Source organism: Leucopleurus acutus, assembly GCF_964270905.1.
Source record: "Leucopleurus acutus genome assembly, chromosome: 9".
In the NCBI taxonomy this organism is placed as follows: domain Eukaryota; kingdom Metazoa; phylum Chordata; class Mammalia; order Artiodactyla; family Delphinidae; genus Leucopleurus; species Leucopleurus acutus.
The window spans coordinates 3,934,313-3,959,035 of NC_139144.1; the positions used below are offsets into that span (position 1 = coordinate 3,934,313).

The window sequence follows — 24,723 nt, forward strand, 5'->3', positions numbered from 1 at the left end:
TATGAAATAAATGTTCCGAGGATGTGACGTGCAGGGCAGGGAATATAGCCACTATTTTATTGTAACTTTATGTGGAAGATAATCTATGAAAACATCGAATCACTATGTTGTTCACTTGGACTAACAACTATACCTGTTATTAGAACAAAGCTGCCCAGGGTTGCCAGGGGGCCCCTGAGGCCTGCAGAGGTCACCTGTCCTGGGCCAGTCAGCCTCACTGCGGTGGGTGGGGTGAAGGTCTCTGCTCATTTCGGGCCTCGGGGTGAAATGCTTCCATGAAAGCCAAATTCCTCTTCTCCAGCACCAGTAAACCCTTCAGTCCGCCCTGGTTTCCACGGCTCAACTCGTATGCCTAGATTTACACGGTATTCATCAGTATGTTATCCAGTTTGGGTTAGTTTATGTCACACCGGTAGTCAGTAATTTTGTGTGTTGATTGGATGTTTTCAGAATAATGAAAACAACTGGGACCACTCAGTGCCCCCACCAGGTATTCCTTACATACAGAAAAAGAACCACTGACCACCCGGCCTGAATTTCAACAGATGTTTTTTGCTTTTTATTTCAATCCTTAGATTTAAGGTTTTATGTCTACAAAGTCTGATTTCCTTTTTACATGTTGAAATGGTTTCTAGCAAACAAAGGATCTAACTCTGGTACATTACATTTTTAAACGTAAGATACTTTTCCAATGAGCTTCCTTTTTTTAAAACACCAGACCTCCCCGCTGGAAATGAAATCACATTTTCCTCCAATGCGCCCTCTTCTCGTGTGCAGTCTCCATCAGTCTGCCTGCAGTGTGCTCCAGGGCATTCACTTAATAAAAATACATAGGAAATTGCTCTATTCCATTTGCCGCTGTTTTGTGTTATACATTTCTGTGTACAGTGCATTGGATTTACCACACTTCAAGCACTGCAGTAAAGAGCGATAATTCCTTTTAACATTAAAAACTGTCTTGTTATTATGCTTTTCGGAACAGGCTGACGCGCGGCCCAGTCTTGGGCTCAAATGTGGAGTGGCCGCCTGGAGCGATGGTTTGGCATCATTAAGAGCCTGAATGGGTTTCGTTATTTGAACTTAGGGCTGTGGACTTCCTATGGCCCAATCGGGCACTAACTTGCAGTTTTTCTCTTCCCCCCCTCCATCTGCAAGCAGTACCTCCTCTCCACAACTGCCTTCAGACAAGGAGTACTTTTGGTTACATTCCTGGAAGGGCAAGAGGCAGGTGAGAGGATGCAGTTTTTAAAAATGTGACTCAGGTTTTTGGAAATTTTGTTATCGTGTTGCAAGCGATACAGTAGAGAGCATTAGTTACAAAGCGGAAGGTTTGGAAGGAGATCCTTGTGCTGGTTTAGCTGATGTAAACCCCTCCCTCCATCCAGTTACCCTGGTTTTAGGAACAAGGACAATCCTGGCCTCCTGTGCTCCAGGTCGGCCGCCCAACCAGTGCCTGGGGCTACCCTGTGACACCCCTGAAACACACTTGGTCAATTAGTGACCCTCGGAATTCTCCCCTGAACGGGCCGTGCAGGGTCTCGTCTCTTAGACAGTTATTGAGCTGCAGTCTGTCTTCCTGGATTTCCTGCCCACTGTTCCTGGTTTCTCTTTCTAACCACCTCTTTCACATGACAGCTGTTTATATACCTCCAGGGTTTCTGGATCCTTCTTGAAGCCATGATCCAGAAGGAGATCTAACCAGCATAGAGCAGTTATCTCTCCTCTTTTCTCTGTATTTTATTCCTATTAATTCAGCCTACAATAATTAAAAAAAAAATTTGTTGGCAACGTTTTTCACTTATATTGAGATTTTGTCAACTAAAACCCTAGACCAGAACAGACACATATTTCTTAGATGTTTATATAGTTTTTTTTGTGGTGTGTTTTTGAAAACACAGGGAAAATATATGCCATATATGAAACTGAACTCCAGATAGCGTTACATTAGCTCATTAATTTGTGCCAGTCTTGAAATTCTCTGACTTTTCTGTAAAACATGTTGAACTGTTCTGAACTATACTACACTAAAGATGTATTAAAACAGATGAGTAATCCTGAAATGACCTATCCTGAATTCTTCAAACTGATTTTTAAACAAAATTGCATCATAAGGATATGGCAGAAAAATGGTCACTGTTAGATTCTTTGAATATTTTGGACCAAATTCCAACAAGTACACAATGTTAAAACATTTATTTTATCGAGTTCTAGGTTAGTACCATAGGAAAGTTGAGAAAGATGAATATTTTCCTTAAAACAAGCTATATTTTAATCCAGCAATAACTTGCAAACATATTGTAGTAAGAGAATGATTCTTTCCTATTGCAGATCCTATATATCCTGTTTATATGTTTTCCAAGAGCGAGAAGAATAGTATAATTTAGAGTTTGGGTTCTCAAGGAGCCATCATCTTTTTTTAAAACATGCTTATTTTCCCTAAATATAGATTGTTTTAGTTAAGCAAGTAATAGATATAGTATATATATATATATATATATATACTATATAGATAGTATATAGATAGAAGTAAGGCAAACTTTAAACTTTTTTAAAATGTTAGGTATTCAGGCATTGATAATGGTCACCCACCTGCTGTCCCTGAATCAGGGTGAGATGAAGCTAGCATTTCACAGGAGGTACAGGGCCCATGGCCTTGACCTTCCTTTTGTTTTAGTTGTGCTCAGCTTGGCCTCCAGAACTGATAAATTCACCTCACCAAAGTCTGCCTGAAAGAGGATGAGCGGTTCTGACTCTGACCTTCCTCTTCCTTCCAGGGATTCAGTGGGGTAATAGGTACCAGCCTGTGGAACTAGTGGGCATGACACTTGGCTGGGTTTGCTGGATGATTCTCTTTGATTCAGGCCTTTACTTCTTATGTGGATGGCACTTGAACAACTTGATTCCTGGTAAGAATTCTGCACTTTATAAGATGACAAAATCAACTTAAAAAACAGTGTGAACCGATGTATGTGAACATTAAGATAATTATTTATTCTTTAAATAAGACATCAGAAAGGGAGTTGATAGGATGTGTTTTATTTTTTAAAAAATTTATTTATTTAATTAATTTATTTATTTTTGGCTGCATTGGGTCTTCATTGCTGCATGCGGGCTTTCTCTAGTTGCGGTGAGTGGGGGCTGCTCTTCGTTGCGGTGCACAGGCTTCTCATTGTGGTGGCTTCTCTTGTTGCGGAGCACAGGCTCTAGGCATGCAGGCGTCAGTAGTTGTGGCATGTGGGCTCAGTAGTTGCGGCACACAGACCCTAGAGCACAGCCTCAGTAGTTGTGGCATGTGGGCTCAGTAGTTGTGGCGTGTGGGCTCAGTAGTTGTGGCTCGCGAGCTCTAGAGCACAGGCTCAGTAGTTGTGGCGCACGGGCTTAGTTGCTCCACGGCATGTGGGATCTTCCCGGACCAGGTCTCGAACCTGTGTCCCCTGCACTGGCAGGAGGACTCTTAACCACTGCACCACCAGGGAAGCCCAGGCCGTGTTTTAAAGGGAGCTGTGGATGCTTGAGGAAGAGGTGGTGCTTCTGAATCCTGACAGCACCGACCCTGTGAGGACAGGTGCTGGAGGGGCCTACTGAGCTCACCACGCAGCTCCCCAGCAGGGGCCTCCTGAAGACAGAACAGCAGACACCCTGATTCCCCAGATCCTGTGTCTGAGGAACCCAGGGGTGAGGAGGTGAGGGCAGGAGAGTCTGGGCCCCTGGAGATCGAGGTCAGGGGTTCAGAGAGTGCCATGCAGCAGGAATGAAAGGACCTCATTCTCAGCCAGGTCAGCGGGTGGCAGAACCTGGAGGGAAGCTGGGCTGGGAACGAGGCAGCTGAGTGGGGGGGTGGGGGTCTGCAGCCCCGGCAACCAGAGCGTCAGCGGTGTCCTGTGTGGAGGTGGTGAAGGGCCTTGTTCTTGTAGAATTGTTTTTAATCTTTATTTTATCATTATTATTATTTTTTTAACCGTGCCACATGGCATGTGGGATCTTAGTTCTCCCACCAGGGATTGAACCCGCCCCTCCCCTGCAGTGGAAGTGAGGAGTCTTAGCCACTTGACCGCCAGGGAAGTCCTGAATTTTTTTATTTTTTAAAGACTCTTAGTTCCCTCTCCTCTTCTACCTGGATCATTTCTAGATTTTTATCTCTGGGCTCAGTAATTCTTCCGTATGCTCTATTTCCAGAGCTTTCTATCGCATTCTTCCTCGCATTTACTGAGTTCCTCAGCTCCAGAATTTCTGTTTGGCTCTTTTTTAGAGTTTCAGTCTCTTTGGCCAAGTATTACTTCTGTGCATTAATTTTACTCCTGAGCTCATTCAACTGCCTTTCTGAGTCTTCTTACAGCTCGTGGAGTTTCTTCTTGACAGCTATCTTGAATTCTCTATCAGTGAGATCACAAACTCCTGTGACTTTAAGTTTGGTTTCTGGAGAATTGTCACTTTTCTCTCTGTGCTGTCATGTTATGTTTTTTGTGGAGCTGGATGAATTTCTCCTCTGCTGGCACACTTGAAGTAGTGAACACCTTTCTTATTTTGGTAAAGCATTTTTTAACTTTGATTCTAACAGTTCCACAGATTGGTGATTAGAGGCCCTTTTTTGTTTTTTCAGTAGGTGGTGCTGTAGCTCAAGTTTTTGGTTTCTCTTATCTGAGCAGCCCCGGCTGCATCTGAGACTCAGAACTTCCCACCCGTCCACGACCTCTGCCGGAGGTGTCCCCACTGCCCTTGTTCCTGCTCCTTGTGTCTCTGGAGTCCTGGTTCCTTCTGCCACTGGCATTGCCACTGGGGGGCACCAGGCTGGAGGATGCCTCCCCTGCATCCCAGGTGGCCTGGCATGGTGAGGGGGGGAGGGAGGGGCCTGGGTGGCAGGCGTCTCTCCCAGGTCTGGGGTTGTCAGACGGGGCGGCTGGAGTCATGGGTGCCACCGTGGCTGGAGGGCCCGGGGTTGTCAGCGCCGTTCTGTGGCTGTGGGCGCCTCTGTGCTGTGAGCCTGGGATCCTGTGCCCCACCTCCCAGGTGCTGTGGTTCTCCGGGCTGTGGGCTCAGCTGTTGTGGCCCCGGTGGGGACGGGGATCGCAGGCCCTGCCTCCTCTATACCTTCAGGCAGGCAGGTGTGAGGGTCTCTCCAGGGTCCTGGTGTACTGGGCAGAAGAACCTTTGCTGAGTTGCGGGTGTTTTACGAATTGCACATTGAAGGGGGTGGACAGAGGGAGCATCTCATGCCCCCGTGGTGCTGACCTTGAATCAAAGTTGGCATTTTTAATCAAGGAGAAAAGATACGTAATTCAGTCAATCTATTAGGGAGAAAATGTTTTGCTCATTCATAAATTCATCAAAATAAGTAGCATTAAAAATAATGAAGAAATAGGAAAAGTATGATTTTAAAGAGAGGGAAGGGGCTTCCCTGGTGGCGCAGTGGTTGAGAGTCCGCCTGCCGATGCAGGGGACGCGGGTTCGTGCCCCCGTCTGGGAGGATCCCACATGCCGCGGAGCGGCTGGGCCCGTGAGCCGTGGCCGCTGGGCCTGCGCGTCCGGAGCCTGTGCTCCGCAGCGGGAGAGGCCACAACAGTGAGAGGCCAGCGTACCGCAAAAAAAGAGTTTAGTCCACCATCTTCTCCGTCTGCTGGCTTTCCGAATAAAGTCGATATTACTCGCCCCAACAACAAAAAAAAAAAAAAAAAAAAAAGAGAGGGAAGGCCTTTCAAAACATCATGCCAAGGACATAAGCAATAAAAATCTCTAGTTTTCATTATAAGAATTTAAATTAATATTTCAAAGTTTCCAAAGAAAAATGACAATATGCTTTGCAAAGTTATGAAAGAAAATTGAAATTCTCAGGTCAAAGTTTAAAAACATAATTCTCAGTGGAAATCCTAGCAAATAACTTGAACCAATCATTTATTAAAAAGTAAAGTTTATATTTAGTGAATTTATAAAAAGGTTTAATGAGCACGCAGGAGCATAAATTTGCACATACACAGAAGACAATTTTTTCTTCTCTATGATAAAAATTACAATAACTAGTGCAGGAGATAGACTATAAAAATTGACTATATGTTTTGTTTTTTGTTTTCTCAGAAAGCTAAATAATTTAAGAAGAGGAAAAGATTGGAGGGGTGGTCGTGCATACAACAGCGTAGAAGGGAGAGAGACATGTTTTCGGAGCAAAGCAGCCTGGTGTTGGCCGAAAGAGTTTACTTCAGCGGTTTTGCTGAAGACAAAAGAAATGCTCTTTCTTCCCACTCTTCCTTTAAAAAGTGTGAGAGGCTTGATTCTGTCTTCCCGGAGGAAGTGAAAGAACAGACCCTTGAGTGAAGTGTGGACGTGCTGCGAGCAGGTATCTTTCGAAAGGTGACGATGTGTCCTGGAGGCGAGATGGACCGCGCATGTGCGCTGAGATCCACAGGTTTTGAGCTGGTCCTGTCTGCTCGGCGCTCCCGCCCGGCTCCTGAGAACTCACATGTGTGTTCCCCCTCTCCTCTCATCCCGGTCTGTGCCCGTACCCTCACCTCCTGGCTCTGCTTCCCGCTCCAATGATGAGTTTGCATGTTGGGCTTGTAGAGAGATGTGGTCCTTCTTGTTTGGACCTCCGGATCTCCTCAGAATGAGGTTTTCACTAATTTTCCAAGTTTTGCTGCTTCTGGCAACTCTGGACACTGGGAACCAATCATCTAGCCATAGGCTGTGTCCAGTTCCCCAAGCACTGCCTCGAGGGAGGGGAGGTTTGATGAATGGGTGCAGGGTGGAGAGGTGATGTGACCACGACTTTCCAGAAGATGCCCTGGAGACCAGGGTCTGGGAGTTGGTGGAGAAAGCTCAGGGGCAGGACAGACCAGAGAGATGCTGCCACCAGAAGAGGCTTCTTGCAAGAGCAGCAAACACCCAAAGCACTGAGCCTGGAAGAATTGAAAGCAGGGTCTCAGAGAGATATTGGGGCATCCATGTGCATAGCAACGTTGTTCACAGTGACCAGAACGTGGAAGCAGCCCAAGTGTCTATCGCTGAATGAATGTGTAAATAAAATGTGGTCTATACATGCAGTGGAATGTCATTCAGCCTTAAAAAAGAAGGAAATTCTGACATTTGCTACAAGATGAATGAACCTTGAAGATATTATATGCTAAATGAAATAAACAGTTACAAAGGGATAAATTCTGTATGATTCTACTTACATGAAATACCTAGTGTGATGGTTAATTTTATGTGTCAACTTGACTGAACTAAAAGATGCCCAGATAGCAAGTGAAACATGATGCTGGGTATGTCTGTGAAGGTGTTTCCAGAAGACATTAGAATGAGTGGAGCAAATAGCCCTCAGCAATATGGGTGGGCATCCCCCAGGCTGCCCAGGGTATGAATAGAACAGAAAGGCACAGGAAGGGTGAATTTTCCCTGTGCTTAAGCTGGAGCATCTCTCTTCTCCTGTCCTTGGACGGTGAAGTGCCTGGTTCTTGGGCCTCCAGACTCAGACCAGGACTTGTACTAGCAGCCCGCCCTGGTTCTCAGGCCTTCGGGTTCAGACTAGAACCACACCACTGGCTCTCCTGGGCCTCCAGCTTGCAGACGGCTGATGGGACTTCTCAGCCTCCATGATTGCATGAGCCCAATGTGTCATAGTAAACTTCTGTCTATGGACACACACACACACGTATGTATCTATGTCTTCTGATTCTGTTTCTCTGGAGATTGCTGAGTGACATACCTGCAGTAGCCAAATCATGGAGATGGAAGGTAGAAGGGGGGTCACTAGGGGTTGGAGGAGGGGAGGGTGAGGATTGGTGTTCAGATGGTACAAGGTGAAAGCAGTTCTGGAGGTGGTTACACAGCAGTGTGAATGTACTTCACATTCCTGAATTGTTTTCTTAAACATGGTTAAGGTGGTAACTTGTGTGATATGTACTTTACGATAGTTAAAAAAAAAATGACTGAGCCTTTGAGGGACATGTCTGGTGCTCACAAGTCCCACTTTGTAGATCATGTTTCAGGGGGAGAAAAGGGAGCTTGGGTGAGCTCATGGAGGAGGGGAAGTTGGCCCAGAAAAGCTGAGCGATGGGGGGAATGCTGGTTGGTGAGGAAGCGCTGAGTCATCCCTTATCAAGCTGGCGGTTTCTAGAGAGCATTTTATTTTTTTCTGAAAGGTAAATCAGGTCAACTTGGGGCTCAGAAGGGAAGGGAAAGCTGTCTTCCTTGAGAGGCCAGGAGACCTAAGAGCTCAATTTGCTTATCTTTTGGAAGGACCAAGGCCACGAGGGCCACGTTGGGTCCGGGGTTTGCTGGCATCGGGTTGGGGGCCACGCTGGGTGGTTGAACTACTGGCTAGTTAGGAAGGCCAGAGTCTATTCCAAAATCAAAGATCAAAACTCCGAGATCTTTGTAACACAGGTATAAAAACAAAAAGACACAGTTGGCCAAAGATGGCAATAAATATTTCTCCTTTTTTTAATCATGAAATTCCTGATGCTAAAAGAACAATTGCAGTTGGTAATTTATATATCCTTAAATAACACATAGTATTTATTTTCAACTTTGACAAAGTCTGCCAATAATAACAAAAAATAAAATTGCTAGAAAATATTGGTGGGCTCTCAGATCCATAAGTAGTAATTACAATTTCTAGGTGCTCCCTGACTCAGTTTGCTCTTTTCAAGACAAATATTTTGTAACACACCCTTGACTCTCTTGAGATGAAATTCACAGATAATAAAGCTTACCCGCACACGTGATACCTGCAGATGATTTAAAAATTAGTGTAATGTCTTAACTGTAATATAAAAGAGAAAGAAAAAGTAATTTGTAATGAAATAATATACGAATTCTCAATGCTCAGCCATGACTTTATTAAAACACAAAATGAGGTAGGTACTCGGATGCTCGGAGTAAGTTTATATGTTTAAGGGAAGAAAAATGATCAAAGGGCTTCCCTGGTGGCGCAGTGGTTGAGAATCTGCCTGCCAATGCAGGGGACACGGGTTCGAGCCCTGGTCTGGGAAGATCCCACGTGCCGTGGAGCAACTGGGCCCGTGAGCCACAACTACTGAGCCTGCGCGTCTGGAGCTTGTGCTCCGCAACAAGAGAGGCCGGGACAGTGAGAGGCCCGCGCTGCGATGAAGAGTGGCCCCTGCTCGCTGCAACTAGAGAAAGCCCTCGCACAGAAACGAAGACCCAACACAGCCAAAAATAAATAAATAAATAAATTTTAAAAAATGATCAGAAAGCATTTGGTACTAAAAGTAAAAGAAACAGAGGAGATAAAGATAGAGAGTAGAATAAAGCTAATACTCAGGTAAGTAATGACAGATAAGACTCACTTGTATATGATAAAAAAGATGGAAATAACTTTAATTAAAGTAGGAAAAATTAGACACAAATGGACCGGATAAAAGAATGATATTTGGTAAGTGATCTGGGTCTTATTTAAAAGTGTACGATCAGATGATCCCATGTCATCTCAGGGGGCTGATAATGATGAAACGGCAGATTCATCAGTCTTATAATTCCACCCCATGTTAGGGCCTCCATTCAGACTCTAGATTTTTAAACTTTGGTTATCATATTCTGTAGTCAGTGTCAGGAAATGGAGGGTGGACTGGACGAAAGAACAGTAATAAAGAGGGTTCATGGAGAAGACACGGGGAGATCCCTGGGAACAGCATCAGAATAAGATTGAAATCTAACAGGAAGCCTCCCTATGAATCATTTGAATGTGTAATTTTTATACAATGGATTTCTTATTGTGCTATAATGCTTATATATATATATATATATAATGACAGCAACGTAAAATAGTTTTCAGAAAACCTTTATTAGTAAAATTTAGCGCATTCATGAAACCATGCTAACTTTAAGAGCATTTGGTTCCATGTTTGTTGGAAGCGTCTCAGCTCTAACATGTATCTGTGGGTCACGGGCTATGCCGTAGCCACAGCTGTGCTGAACCACAGACTCAGACAGCGAGCTGGCATCACACCCATGATGGGATGAGGCTTTCTGAAATGATGAACAACTTCCCCATCAAATAATCTTCCACTGGGTTTTAAAGTGGTTGCATTCCTGGAAAATTCAGTGTATAATGGAACTGCCCAGGAACTTTGGGTTTATGTGTCCTGCGCTCACGTGACCGTAAGAGCTTGTCCCTTGCGTGAGTGCGTGCGGTGGTCTCACAGGATGCAGGCCAAGGACAGGTCTTTGCTGGGTTGGGTTCTGCGCCTTGTGGGACACCTCCCTTCCCACATGCCTGCCCACTGGAGGGGATTTGTGCAGCCCTTAGTCACTCATCAGGCCTTTTCATTTTCTGTGTTGCTACTAATCTGACATCCTGGGCTTCCTGACTGTGGAGGGATGGCCCCCCAGGGCGAGCTAATCCCTGGAGACAGTGAAGGCTTTGTCCGTGGGCACGCCTTTCACACTCAAGACAGCCTCCGCTGCAGGTTCCCACACTCAGGCCACTGTCCCCTGCTCTCCTCACCCGGGCCAGGGCCAGGCAACCAGGGCAGCCCTGTGCCCAGAGCCCATGGGCATTACTCAGACTGGCCGGTTCTAAGCCTGCTCGCCCTTTGCTGCCACGGAAACCACAATAGAGGCTGTTGCCCACGATTTCCCTGGCTTCCTCTGCCCCCCGACTGACCCTGCTGCTTCCCTGTGAGGCCCTGCAGGGTGAGGGACGTCCCCTCCTCTTGAGAACTGTGACGACCAGAGACTCTGCTGGCCTCATTGTGCCTGAATAATAATAAAGTCTACGTTTAAAACTACCCGTTCACTCTGCCCACCCAAAGCGCCCCTTCCCACGTGTCCAAGACAGCCCTGGGAGCTCCTAGCTACTTGGGGATCAGGACAGTCACCGTATGAGGGTCTCCCCAGGTTGGGGGGCGGGTGGGAACTTCCTGTCTGTCTCTCTCACACACTCACACATGCATATACACCGCCACACTGGCGCTTTCTCTGCATTCCCTTGTCTTTTTGATGAAGCAATGGTGTAGGAACGCAGCCCAGTGTTTCCCAGGCTCAGTGTCAGATGGGGACGCCCTGCAGACCCAGTGTCATACATCACATGGTCTCCCTGCCTGCAGGCTCAGTGTTCCCTGCAGGGCCGTGCACTTCACTCAGCTCAAGAGCAAGCATCTGGTCCTCCCGGAGTTGGGAGTTTTGTTTCATAAACTCTCTTTATATGCCTCCAGTGGGATCGGATTCTGCCCTATCCGTGCAACATCCCCGGCTTCTTCCTTCGCCACCGTCCGCTTGGGGGCAGCGCTGATCAGCCTCCCGGCTCCCTGGGCTCCGGTGTCCCCCCTCGGGCAGCAGAGCTCGGGAGGAACTGAGGGCCTTGGCATGCGTTAAAGTTCCCACAACACTTGGTAACGCGAGCAGGTGCCCAGAAATCAGGCGTGACTTTAGGAGCAAAAGCCCAGGGTGGAGGAGCGCCGAGTGGCCTCTGTGCCAAATGGGACTCGGCAGCTCCCCATCCGCTTAGATTAATAGGTTAATTAGGAGGATTTAAAAGTCCGGGCAGACCATTAATATTCAGTTTATCTCTAATCTGGTTTTCTAACTCAGCACGGCCTGCAGCCGGGACCCTGGCCCGGGCCTCGTGCACCCGACCTGGTCCACCCAGCGTCCCCCCAGCGCTCGCCAGGCCTCTGGGGGCCTCCCCGCCTCTGCTGATCCACAGTCTGTTCCATCCCCAGCGTCTGACCCCGCCTGCTCTTCTACCAGGCGGTGCCCCTCCCACTGGCCGGGTTGTCTCCGGCGATCGCTCAGCCGGGGTGGGAAGCGGGGGTGGGGGTGGTGTGCTTCCAGCAGGAAACCGCTTCCCGAAGGCCAGAGGGAGAGAAGGCGCCGCCGGCCCCGTAGACCGGGTCTCCTGATGCGTTCGCTGCTCATCCTCTCCTTCTGTTTCCTGACTCTCGCTCCCACTGGGTGGTTGAAGAGAGTGGGGCCCAGGAGCTGAGGCAGGCGAGGCTCCCTGCTGATTTGAAGCGGCAGCAGCCTGTGTGCAGGTGGGCAGGTGCCACCAGAGGCCGCCCGGAGGTTCCCCGAGTGGCTTTTTTTTTTAGCAGCAATAATTTTATTAATAAAAATGAGAGCGATCGTTTACAGTATTTGCTTTGTCTAGTAAATATCAACTCATTTAGGTACTTAATGCTCATTATCATCTCCATTTTTACGATAAGATAACTGAGACACAGAGAGGTTATTTAAAACTTAAATGGCAGAACTGAGAGTCAGACTTAGTCTGGCACATAGCCAATGCTCTTAATGGCTACAGTGCCTTGCCTTTCGTTTGGCCCGAAGGATTGCGTTCCACCCAATTAAATAGGACATTCCAAAATGCTTTTCTTGATTTAGATTTTAAATACACAAAATCTCAGTAATATAAGGCCTAAAACATTTAGGAGAGTAGAACATTTTAATATAATTGCTTTTCGATAGAAGCTGAGAGGATTTGGCATCATCTATATTATTGATGTTAATTTGCCACTCTAAGTCACCAATGCCTTTTTAAAAAATTTTTAAATTTCATTTTTTTTTATACAGCAGCTTCTTATTAGTCATCCATTTTATACATATCAGTGTATACATGTCAATCCCAATCGCCCAACTCATTACACCCTCACCCCCACCCCCCACCCCCGCTTTCGCCCCTTGGTGTCTGTACGTTTCTTCTCTCCATCTGTGTATCAATTTCTGCCCTGCAAACCGGTTCATCTGTACCATTTTTCTAGGTTCCACATATATGCGTTAATATACGATATTTGTTTTTCTCTTTCTGACTTACTTCGCTCTGTATGAGTCTCTAGATCCATCCACATCTCTACAAATACCCAATTTCGTTCCTTTTATATGGCTGACTAAAATATATATATTTAGTGAGTACATATATACATTGTATATATGTACCACATCTTCTTTATCCATTCGTCTGTCCATGGGCATTTAGGTTGCTTCCATGACCTGGTTATTGTAAATAGTGCTGCAATGAACATTGGGGTGCATGTGTCTTTTTGAATTATGGTTTTCTCAGGGTATATGCCAAGTAGTGGGATGGCTGGGTGGTACAGTAGTTCTATTTTTAGTTTTTTAAGGAACCTCCATACTGTTCTACATACTGGCTGTATCAATTTACATTCCCACCAACGGTGCAAGAGTGTTGCCTTTTCTCCACACCCTCTCCAGCATTTGTTGTTTGTAGATTTTCTGATGATGCCCATTCTAACTGGTATGAGGTGATACCTCATTGTAATTTTGATTTGCATTTATCTAATAATTAGTGATGTTGAGGAGCTTTTCATATGCTTCCTGGCCACCTGTATGTCTTCTTTGGAGAAATGTCTATTTAGGTCATCTGCCCATTTTTTGATTGGGTTGTCTGTTTTTTTAATATTGAGCTACATGAGCTGTTTGTATATTTTGGAGATTAATCCTTTGTCCATTGATTCATTTGCAAATATTTTCTCCCATTCTGAGGGTTGTCATTTCGTCTTGTTTGTAGTTTCCTTTGCTTTGCAAAAGCTTTTAAGTTTCATTAGGTCCCATTTGTTTATTTTTGTTTTTATTTCTATTACTGTAGGAGGTGGATCAAAAAATATCTTGCTGTGATTTATGTCAAAGAGTGTTCTTCCTATGTTTTCCTCTAAGAGTTTTACAGTGTCCGGTCTTACATTTAGGTCTTTAATCCATTTTGAGTTTACTTTTGTGTATGGTGTTAGGGAGTGTTCTAATTTCATTCTTTTACATGTTGCTGTCCAGTTTTCCCAGCACCACTTATTGAAGAGACTGTCTTTTCTCCATTGTATATCCTTGCCTCCTTTGTCATAAATTTGTTGACCATAGGTGCGTGAGTTTATCTCTGGGCTTTCTGTCCTGTTAGATTGAACTATATTTCTGTTTTTGTGCCAGTACTATATTGTCTTGATTACTCTGGCTTTGTAGTATACTCCGAAGTCAGGGAGTCTGATTCCTCCAGCTCCATTTTTTCCCTCAAGACTGCTTTCACTATTCTGGGTCTTTTGTGTCTCCATACAAATTTTAAGATATTTTGTTCTAGTTCTGTAAAAAATGCCATTGGTAATTTGATAGGGTTTGCATTGAATCTGTAGATTGCTTTCTGTAGTACAGTCATTTTCACAGTATTGATTCTTCCAATCCAAGAACATGGTATATCTCTCCATCTGTTGCTATCATATTTAATTTCTTTCATCAGTGTCTTATAGTTTTCTGCATACAGATCTTTTGTCTCCCTAGGTAGGTTTATTCTTAGGTATTTTATTCTTTTTGTTGTAATGGTATATCAGAGTGTTTCCTTAATTTCTCTTTCAGACGTTTTGTTGTTAGTGTATAAGAATGCAAGAGATTTCTGTGCATTAATTTTGTATCCTGCAACTTTACCAAATTCATTGATTAGCTATAGTAGTTTTCTGGTAGTATCTTTAGGATTCTCTATGTATAGTATGTCATCTGCAAACAGTAGCAGTTTTATTTCTTCTTTTCCAATTTGTATTCCTTTTATTTCTTTTTCTTCTCTGATTGCCATGGCTAAGACTTCCTAAACTATGTTGAATAATAGTGGTGAGAGTGGACATCCTTTTCTTGTTCCTCATCTTAGAGGAAAATGCTTTCAGTTTTTCACCATTGAGAATGATGTTTGCTGTGAGTTTGTCATATATGGCCTTTATTATGTTGAGATAGGCTCCCTCTATGCCCACTTTCTGGAGAGTTTTTATCGTAAATCAGTGTTGAATTTTGTCATAAGCTTTTTCTGCATCTATTGAGATGACCATATGGTTTTTATGCTTCACATTGATTTATTTGTGTATATTGAAGAATCCTTGCATCCCTGGGATAAATCTCACTTGATTATGGTGTATGATCCTTTTAATGTGTTTTTGGATTCTGTTTGCTAGTATTTTGTTGAGTATTTTTGCATCTATGATCATCAGTGATATTGGCTGTAGTTTTCCTTCTTTATGACATCTTTGTCTCTTTTGGTATCAGGGTGATGATGGCCTCATAGAATGAGTTTGGGAGTGTTCCTTCCTGTGCAATTTTTTGGAAGAGTTTGAGAAGGATGGGTGTTAGCTCTTCTCTAAGTGTTTGATAGAATTCACCTGTGAAGCCATCTGGCCCTGGACTTTTGTCTGTTGGAAGATTTTTAATCACTGTTTCAATTTCATTACCTGTAATTGGTCTGTTCATATTTTCTATTTCTTCCTGGTTCAGTCTTGGAAGGTTATACCTTCATAAGAATTTGTCCATTTCTTCCAGGTTGTCCATTTCATTGGCATAGAGTCGCTTGTAGTATTTCTGTGGTGTCTGTTGTAACTTCTCCCTTTTCATTTCTAATTTTATTGATTTGAGTCCTCTCCCTCTTTTTCTTGATGAATCTGGCTAATGGTTTATCAATTTTGCTTATCTTCTCGAAGAACCAGCTTTTAGTTTTATTGATCTTTGTTATTGTTTTCTTTGTTTCTGTTTCATTTATTTCTGCTCTGATATTTATGATTTCTTTCTTTCTGCTAACTTTGGGTTTTGTTTGTTCTTCTTTAGTTCCTTTAGGTGTAAGGTTAGATTGTTTATTTGAGATTTTTCTTGTTTCTTGAGTTCGGCTTGTATAGCTATAAACTTCCCTCTTAGAACTGCTTTTGCGGCATCCCATAGGTTTTGGATCGTCGTGTTTTCGTTGTCATTTGTCTCTAGGAATTTTATTTCCTCTTTTTTATCTTCAGTGATCTCTTGGTTATTTAGTAATGTATTGTTTAGCCTCCATGTGTTTGTATTTTTTACGGTTTTTTCCCAGTAATTAATTTGTAATTTCATAGCGTTGTGGTCAGAAAAGATGCTTGATATGATTTCAATTTTGTTAAGCTTACTGAAGCTTGATTTGTGACTCAAGATGTGATCTATCCTGGAGAATGTTCCATGCACACTTGAGAAGAAAGTGTAATCTGCTGTTTTTGTGTGGAGTGTCCTATAAATATCAAGTAAATCTATCTGGTCTATTGTGTCATTTAAAGCTTGTGTTTCCTTATTAATCTTCTGTTTGGATGATCTGTCCATTGGTGTGAGTGAGGTGTTAAAGTCCCCTATTATTATTGTGTTACTGTCGATTTCCTCTTTTATAGCTGTTAGCAGTTGCCTTATGTATTGAGGTGCTCCTATGTTGGGTTCATATATATTTATAATTGTTATGTCGTCTTCTTGGATTCATCCCTTTGTCATTATGTAGTGTCTGTCCTTGTCTCTTGTAACATTCTTTATTTTAAAGTCTATTTTGTCTGATATGAGTATTGCTACTCCAGCTTTCTTTTGATTTCCATTTGCATGGAATATCTTTTTCCATCCCCTCACTTTCAGTCTGTATGTGTCCCTAGGTCTGAAGTGGGTCTCTTGTAGACAGCATATATATGGGTTTTGTTTCTGTATCCATTCAGCGAGCCTGTGTCTTTTGGTTGGAACATTTAATCCATTCACGTTTAAGGTAATTATCGATATATCTGTTCATATTACGATTTTCTTAATTGTTTTGGGTTTCTTTTTGTAGGTCCTTCTCTTCTGTTGTGTTTCCCACTAGAGAAATTCCCGTAGCATTTGTTGTAGAGCTGGTTTGGTGGTGCTGAATTCTCTTAGCTTTTACTTGTCTGTAAAGCTTTTGATTTCTCCATTGAATCTGAATGAGATCCTTGCCGGGTAGAGTAATCTTAGTTGTAGGTTCTTCCCTTTCATCACTTTAAACATGTCATGCTACTCTATTCTGGCTTGTAGAGTTTCTGCTGAGAAATCAAGTTGTTAACCTTATGGGAGTTCCCTTGTATGTTATTTGTCATTTTTCCCTTGCTGCTTTCAATAATTTTTCTTTGTCTTTAATTTTTGCCAATTTGATTACTATGTGTCTCGGTGTGTTTTTCATTGGGTTTTTCCTGTATGGGACTTTCAGTGCTTCCTGGACTTGGGTGGCTATTTCCTTTCCCATGTTAGGGAAGTTTTCGACTATAATCTCTTCAAATATTTTCTCCTGTCCTTTCTCTCTCTCTCCTCCTTCTTGGACCCCTATAATGTGAATGTTGTTGCATTTAATGTTGTCCCAGAGGTCTCTTAGGCTGTCTTCATTTCTTTTCATTCTTTTTTCTTTATTCTGTTCCGCAGCAGTGAATTCCACCATTCTGTCTTCCAGGTCACTTATCCATTCTTCTGCCTCAGTTATTCTGCTATTGATTCCTTCTAGTGTATTTTTCAGTTCAGTTATTGTATTGTTCATCTCTGTTTGCTCTTGAATTCTTCTAGGTCTTTGTTAAACATTTCTTGCATCTTCCCCATCTTTGCCTCCATTCTTTTTCTGAGGTCCTGGATCATCTTCACTATGATCATTTTGAATTCTTTTTCTGGAAGGTTGCCTATCTCCACTTCATTTAGTTGTTTTTCTGCGGGTTTATCTTGTTCCTCCATCTGTTACATAGCCCTCTGCCTTTTTATTTTGTCTGTCTTTCTGTGAATGTGGTTTTTGTTCCACAGGCTGCAGGATTGTAGTTCTTATTGCTTCTGATGTCTGCCCTCTGCTGGATGAGGCTATCTCAGAGGCTTGTGCAAGTTTCCTGATGGGAGGGACTGGTGGTGGGTAGAGCTGGCTGTTGCTTGGTGGGCAGAGCTCAGTAAAACTTTAATCTGCTTGCCTGCTGATGGGTGGGGCTGGGTTCCCTCCCAGTTGGTTGTTTGGCCTGAGGCGACCCAACACTGGAGCCTACCAGGGCTCTTTGTTGGGGCCAATGGCGGACTCTGGAAAGGCTCACTCCAAGGAGTACTTCTGAGAACTTCTGCTGCCAGTGTCCTTGTCCCCGTGGTGAGCCACAGCCGCCCCCTGCCTCTGCAGCAGACTCTCCAACACTAGCAGGTGGGTCTGGTTCAGTCTTCAATGGGGTCACTTCTTCTTCCCCTGGGTCCCGATGCGCACACTACTTTGTGTGTGCCCTCCAGGAGTGGAGTCTCTGTTTCTCAAAGTTCTGTCAAAGTCCTGCAATCAAATACTGCTAGCCTTCAAAGTCTGATTCTCTAGGGTTTCCTCCTCCCATTGCTGGACCCCCAGGTTGGGAAGCCTGACATGGGGCTCAGAACCTTCACTCCGGTGGCTGGACTTCTGTGTTATAAGTGTTCTCCAGTTTGTGAGTCACCTACCCAGCAGTTATGGGATTTGATTTTATTGTGATTGCACCCCTCCTACTGTCCCATTGTGGCTTCTCCTTTGTCTTTGGATGTGGGGTATCTTTTTTGGTGAGTTCCAGTGTCTTCCTGTCAAAGACTGTTCAGCAGTTAGTTGTGATTTCGGTGCTTTTGCAAGAGGGAGTGAGAGCACGTCCTTCTCCTCTGCCATCTTGAACCAATCCCACCGTGTGGCTTCTGCAGCCTCATGTCCTCAGACAGCCTTGCTGCCCCCCTTCTGCCTGGGGAGGAGAGGAGACAGCCGTGTGCCCATGTCGGGTGGTTGTAGGACCCTGAATGGTGTCCGGGACAGAGTGCAGGGGCAGTGCCGGCTGTGATGTGATGTAATTACCCACCTGCTACTCCCCCACATCCCCCGAGGGATGGTTATTAGTGTGTGGGATCTTGGGGTATATTCCACCTGCTCTAGTTGGTTAGGGCTGCATCACAAAGTACACAGACTGCAGGGCTTAAACAGGAGACACATATTCTGTCACAGCTCTGGGCTCCAGACTCCAGGATCCAGGTGTGAGCGGGGCTGGTTCCTCCCGAGGCCTCTCTCCTGGGTGTGTGGACGGCCGCCTTCTCCCCAGGTCCTCACATGGTCATGCCTCTGTGTGTGTCTGTGTCCTGATCTCTTCTTCTAAGAACACCAGTCCTTTAGATCAGGGCCCACCCCCATGACCTCATTTTACCTTAATCACTCTTTAAAGACTGTCCCTCGAAATACAGCACATTCCGAGGTACCAGGGCTAAGACTCCAACAACCTGTAACAGGTGGTAAATACTGGACCAAATACCAGCTCAGCATCTTCCTTCATATCAAAAGACAAGGGACCCCCATGCTTTCCTTTGCGGTCACCTCTTTGAATCTTTTGAGTCGTGTGTGTGATTGTGTGTCTCTTTTGTGCTCGATGGTCAAAGTGCTAAAATATAAGACAGTCTGCATGGAGGCCTTTAACTCTTCAATCACTTGTAGAACTTAGACCACGCATAAAACATCAGCTAGGCTGTGTTAAAAGAAAAATTATAGGCGTTAATAATTAAATCCACTTTCATTTTAACATATAAAGGGGCAAAGTAACTGTTAAGTGGATGAAATTAATTTGGAGGATCCGTTTGAAGAATGGCGATATACCTCATATAGAAATGTTAGCACTCTGAGTTATCCTTCTCTGTAGGGTATTTTTTTTAACATCTTTATTGGAGTATAATTGCTTCACAGTGTTGTGTTAGTTTCTGCTGTATAACAAAGTGAATCATCTATATGCATACGTATATCCCCATATCCCTTCCCTCTTGCATCTCCCTCCCACCCTCCCTATCCCACCCCTCTAGGTGGTCACTAACCACCGAGCTGATCTCCCTGTGCTATGCAGCAGCTTCCCACAAGCTACCTATTTTATGTTTGGTAGTGTATATATGTCCATGCCACTCTCTCACTTCGTCCCAGTTTAACGTTACCCTCCCCATGTCCTCAAGTCCATTCTCTACATCTGTGTCTTTATTCCTGTCCTGCCCCTAGAGTCATCAGAACCATTTTTTTTTAGATTCCATATATGGTGGTGGAAAAAGGCAGATCACGGGGGTTCTCACCTGTTCTTCTTCAGTGGGGACGTGGACAGTCAAGGCTGGTAACAAGGAGTGTAGTTGGAGGCGTGTTTCTCCTTCTGGCCAGTTTGGTTTTGTTTTTCGTTTCTGGTTGAGCCTTTGTAACCGTGTGTGCACCGCTGCCCAGAGGCCCACTTTCCACCCCTCGTGGGCAGGAACCCCAGTGTTAGTGTTACTGTTTACAGCGTCCTCTGTGCATTTGTGCATCTATTGTAATTCAGCAAAATGAAGCTTCATTTCTAACATGAATTTGTGTAACAAATAGAAGCAAAAGTCCCAGGTGTAACGCACTTTAGAATGCTCAAAGTGTTTCACAAGTGCTAGTTTATTCGAGGCTCCATGAGAGAGACTATTGCTGCCCCTACACATGGGGATGTGCTTCCCAGGAGACTGGCGGGGGGCGGCTGGTCCCCACGCCAGTCCTGTCGGGGCCTGGGGCTTGTCCACGGAGCACAGCTTAGCAGGAATCTATGGATAAACAAGCTCCCATTGTGACGGTTTTATACTGTAAGTCAATATTGTCATTGTTTTCTGACTGCCCAAGTAAAAGACGAATCTCCCAGAAAATTTGGGTCACCTTCTCTGGAGACTGTCAGTCCTGTGTGTAACTAACCTGCCTGCCATCATTCCTCTGCATACGTACAAACACCTGTGTGCCTGCATGCTTGTTTTTATTTTCTTGCAAAATGTGTAGCATAGGGTACAAAACTTTGTAGTCAGTGATTTCACTTAATTTTTGCCATCGTATAATCTGCCTCTTGATTTTGGTAGAGAAAGACTTTTGAATTGCTTTGCAAGTTTCACAGAACTAGAATTCAAGCCCGAGGCAGCCACTGAGTTATTAACTGTGAACATTACTTTGGGGGCTTTTGAACTCCCCTCAGGGTGAATTGCATCTTCCTCACAGGCTCATCCCTGCAAAATGGGGAAGGAGAGCTGGAAGGAGGCCCCCCAGGTGTTATCCTGCTTTCTGTGACCAAGGAGCATGATCACCACCAGGCGGGGTTCTGGGACCTGACCCTGACCTTCCACAGGGACCAGATCACTGCCCTGCTGGGGGCCAACAGTGCTGGGAAGACCACTGTCATGTGCGTCCCACTCCTCTCCTGAGACCCGGGGCTTTGGTTCTTACCGATACCAGTTTACCTGTGAGACAGAAGCTAGATCCCTTTTCTTCTTTTTTTTAAATTTTGTCTAAGTACAGAGTTTAAAGACACAGCAGAAAGACAGACTTCTTGCTAGAGCTGCCATGGGTCTGAGCAGACTCAAGGGTGGGGGAGGGACTTTTAAAAATAAATTTAATTCTTTTATTCCCTAAAAGATATTCACGGTTTCACTTTGGCCTTTGAAAGTCCTATGACTTTTTTTTTCTCCTACTAAGTTTAACTCTTCTTGCGTATCTAGAGGAAGATGAAATTTGCAATGACGTTTGCAACTTTTTTAACACCTGAGTATTTTTCTTTTTCATGTTCTGCTTTTTGTGTGGTTGTGTTTGTGTGAAACCTTTATTTTTGATTTGGGATCCAATGGCTCCAGATTTGTTTAAAGAATCAAATCATGTGATCCCAGAGAAAGGATGAGCTCAAACATTCATGGCCCACAAAACAGCCCTGAGCTGACTGTGGAAATGGGGCATGTTTAAGGGCAAACCACCCAAATTACTGTCTGTCTCTTTTGAACAAGTGACTGTCTTTTTGTTCTTTATTAGTAGGACTAAAGTATATGCTTAGTTAAAGCAAGAAAAGGGAGTATTTGCTTCAGAATTCTTATAGGTAGAAAACATAAAGCTTCAGAAATCTTTTACTGTGAAAACGTGGAAGGGTTTCTACTTTCCTCGGATGCTGAAATAGAGTTGAAGATTTCGCTGAGTAGTTTTTTAGTGTGTTCAGATCAGGAAAGGAAACGTTGCTCAAATAATGACTCAGAAAGCCAGCCTCCACACTGTGCTTTTAGTAATGCACATTTCCTACAAGAAAACCTGGAGTTTGTGCTCAGCACAACGATGAGAATTAAATCAGGAGTTTCTCGATGTTTCGAGGGTCGCCAACTGCGTCATTTTTTGTGCCTGTTTGCAGCAGGCTGTGAGTCACCCCAGGGATGTCTCTTCCTGGCAGGTCTCAGAGGAGAGGCTCAGAGGCCTGTTCACTGGCTGGTGGTCACTGCTTGAAATGAGAAGCTCTGAGACTCATCCAGATGTGTACACACGGTCCCATTGTATCCCCCAAAGAGGTTTGAAAATTATATAGCGCACAGTTGTCAATCAAAGTTACTGAGGTGCAGTTCACGTGCAGCAAACAGTATGTGTCCAGATGTGCATCTGATGGGCCGACAGGCTTAGCTACAGCTGCACAGCAGCCGGGGGAGGAACAGGACACCGACGTTTGTGCCGCTCCCCGCCCCAAGGCTCCTGTGCCTCCTGGATCCTGGCCCCTGAGCGACCAGACCTGCTGTTTGTTGCTGTTACGCAGTTTGCATTCTCTAGCGTTTCCTATAAGTGGAGTTGTGCTGGGTCCCCTGTTGGCACGATGCTCGGAGACCAACGGGTGGTACTGTCGCCTCAGCTGTCTGGTCCTGAGGATTCCACATGGTGGAAACACCACAGTTGGTTTATTGTTTCACCTGTTGGTGGCAGTTGAGGTTGTGTCTAGGTTTTGGTGATTAGGAACGTTCACGTAGACCCCTTTGTGTGGACACACATTTTAATTTCTTTCTGTAAGTAGTTAGGAGTGGTTTGCTAGGTCTTGTGGTGGGTGTATATCTCACTTTGGAGAAAAAGAACATAGTCTAAAGCATGAATAATAAACTCCCTGAACTAGCAGACTGGGCAGTCTGCAGGTGTCCTGTGGGCAAGGCAGACAGGAGTTTCTGGAGACGGGCCTCGGCTTGTCGTGGATTTGACGTGGCAGACAGGTGGCTCCAGCCACCTGTAGAGGAATGAGGCCCGGCCGCAGGTCTGGGGGTTGAGGTTGCTTCTCTGCTCGCCTCACATCCAGTGAGGACTTGGGTGACTGGCTGTTTCTCTAGCTTGCTTCCTCATCTGTGACGACAGACTCGGAGTCACCATCCTACACTCGCAGCTCTGAGGTCGGTGGCCACAGCGCCTCCCAGGGGAGCATGACCAGACCGTAGGCCCGCGTCCCGCCTAGCTCCTGCCACTTTTTGCCTCCGTGTGTAGGAGGCAGCTGGCGGGAGGTTGGGTGCGACCCCCCGCAGGCTGCAGGCGTCCCCGGGATCGCTGGGGGTCAGGGCGGCACCCCCCCCCCCGCTTACGTGTCTTCTTTCTCTGCAGATCTTTGCTGAGGGGGCTCTACCCCCCCTGCCATCCGGAGCCGTTGCAGTCGATGGCAGGAACGTGCAGACGGAGGCACCCTCGGTCAGGGAAGAGCTGGGCACGTGTCCGCAGCGCCACGTCCTGTTTGCCCCCCTCACGGTGCTCGACCACCTGCTGCTATTCCCCTCCCTGAAGGCACCACGGGGACCCATCAGGAGCCGCGTGGGCATGTCCGTAGGTGAGGGGCAGCCACCTCTGCCCCCGCCGCCTGCCCTGTGTGGGTGTGTAACAGGTGTGGGTGCTTCTGGGTGTCCCGAGGTGCAAAGGACGGGCGGAGGGGGTGAGGAGAGGGCGAAGGAGCCTAAGCGGTCCTGCCGAGGAGCCTGGACGTTACCCTGAGGGCAGGTGGTTGCAGGCAGCAGGGGCTGAGCAGCCTGCGGCACTGTGGGTGTACCAGTGGCCCTGGGTGGATGCCAGCCCTGAGAGGGACGGGACGCAGAGAGGCCGCTGAGAGCCTGAGTCATGGTTGCGACGGAGGCCCAGGTTTGAAGGCTGTTCAAGACCACGTTGACCAGCTGGGTGTCCAAGGTGGGGCCAGGAAGGGTCTGGGGTCAGGATGCATTCTGGGGGGAGCAAAGGAGACGTGTGTGGCGAGCGGAGGAAGGGCTGGGCAGCAGGACGGGCTGGGAGGCCACGGAAGCTCCCCCCGTTTCACCGGGATGTGCAGAAGCTGAGCCCAGAGGGCAGAGGGGACCTGAGTTCCTGGTCAGGACACAAAGTGGCGTCTCTGGGAGGTGGGTGTGGAGTGGGGCGAGGGGGAAGGACAGGGCCGGGTGGGGCCTTAAGCCAGCAGGGGAGCCACTGATGTAGAAGACACGGCCGGGGTGGGTGTGAGGGCGTGGCCGACGCTGGGCTTGGCCCTCGGGGGGACGCACAGCCGGGCCAGTGTGGAGGCTCCTTGTTCTTAGGCCGACTTCACGAAACAGGACGCCAGGCAGGCCCGACCCGCGGCGGGGAGATGCTGCTTTGGGGCCGGGGTGTGAGGACGGATGGTCAGTACTGCACGGGCCTCAGAAGAAAATGGGCATCTAAGGAACTGTCACACGTGACCGTGTATCGCTGCCTTGAAATAGTTTTGCAAGATTCATTTTGTAAAGTGAGGGTTTACAGTCAGCGGGTAGTGAAGGAGAAAGCGTGCAGGGCTTGGGAGTGCTCCGTCCCCAGAGACCCTGTTCCTCACCATGTGAAACAGAAGAACCTTGTGGTTGGGAGCAGTGCTGGAAAACGACCCCCTGTCTCTCCAGCAGTGTCCGTCTCCGGGCAGGTGTGTTCTCCACGCCTGGAAGAGAGCAGTGCTTCTCTGGATGACCTCCCTTGAAACGGGGGACTGTGTTTAGGGACAGCGGGTGTGGAGCAGGTCAGATGCAGGTGGATGCTCATGCTCGCAGGGTCAGATGCGAATTAAGTCTGAACCGAGGCAGCCCCAACCTCAGGGGACACGAGTCCTTAAATCAGAGATGGTGCCCTGGGCTTCGTTTTAACGGTGGTCTCCCCCCACCCCCCAGTTCACATTGTTGGCCGGTAAATGGCGTCTAGAGGCTGTTCTCCACTGCAGGGGGCAGGTTCACATCACGTCTTCAGAAGTGGCTGCTGATGACAGCCACGCT

The 24,723-nt window shown here is 46.0% G+C and overlaps 1 protein-coding gene across 1 annotated transcript in view; it reads left to right on the top strand.

Moving 5' to 3' along the window:
• ABCA13 (ATP binding cassette subfamily A member 13) overlaps positions 1-24,723 on the top strand; it is a gene marked incomplete at both ends in the record, with an annotated part of 307,539 nt that overhangs the window by 122,022 nt on the left and 160,794 nt on the right. Inside the window, 5 exon segments of the mRNA XM_082846245.1 lie at positions 1,127-1,228; positions 2,775-2,906; positions 20,693-20,873; positions 23,075-23,102; positions 23,105-23,290. Of these exon segments, the coding sequence (XP_082702371.1) occupies positions 1,127-1,228; positions 2,775-2,906; positions 20,693-20,873; positions 23,075-23,102; positions 23,105-23,290 (629 nt within the window).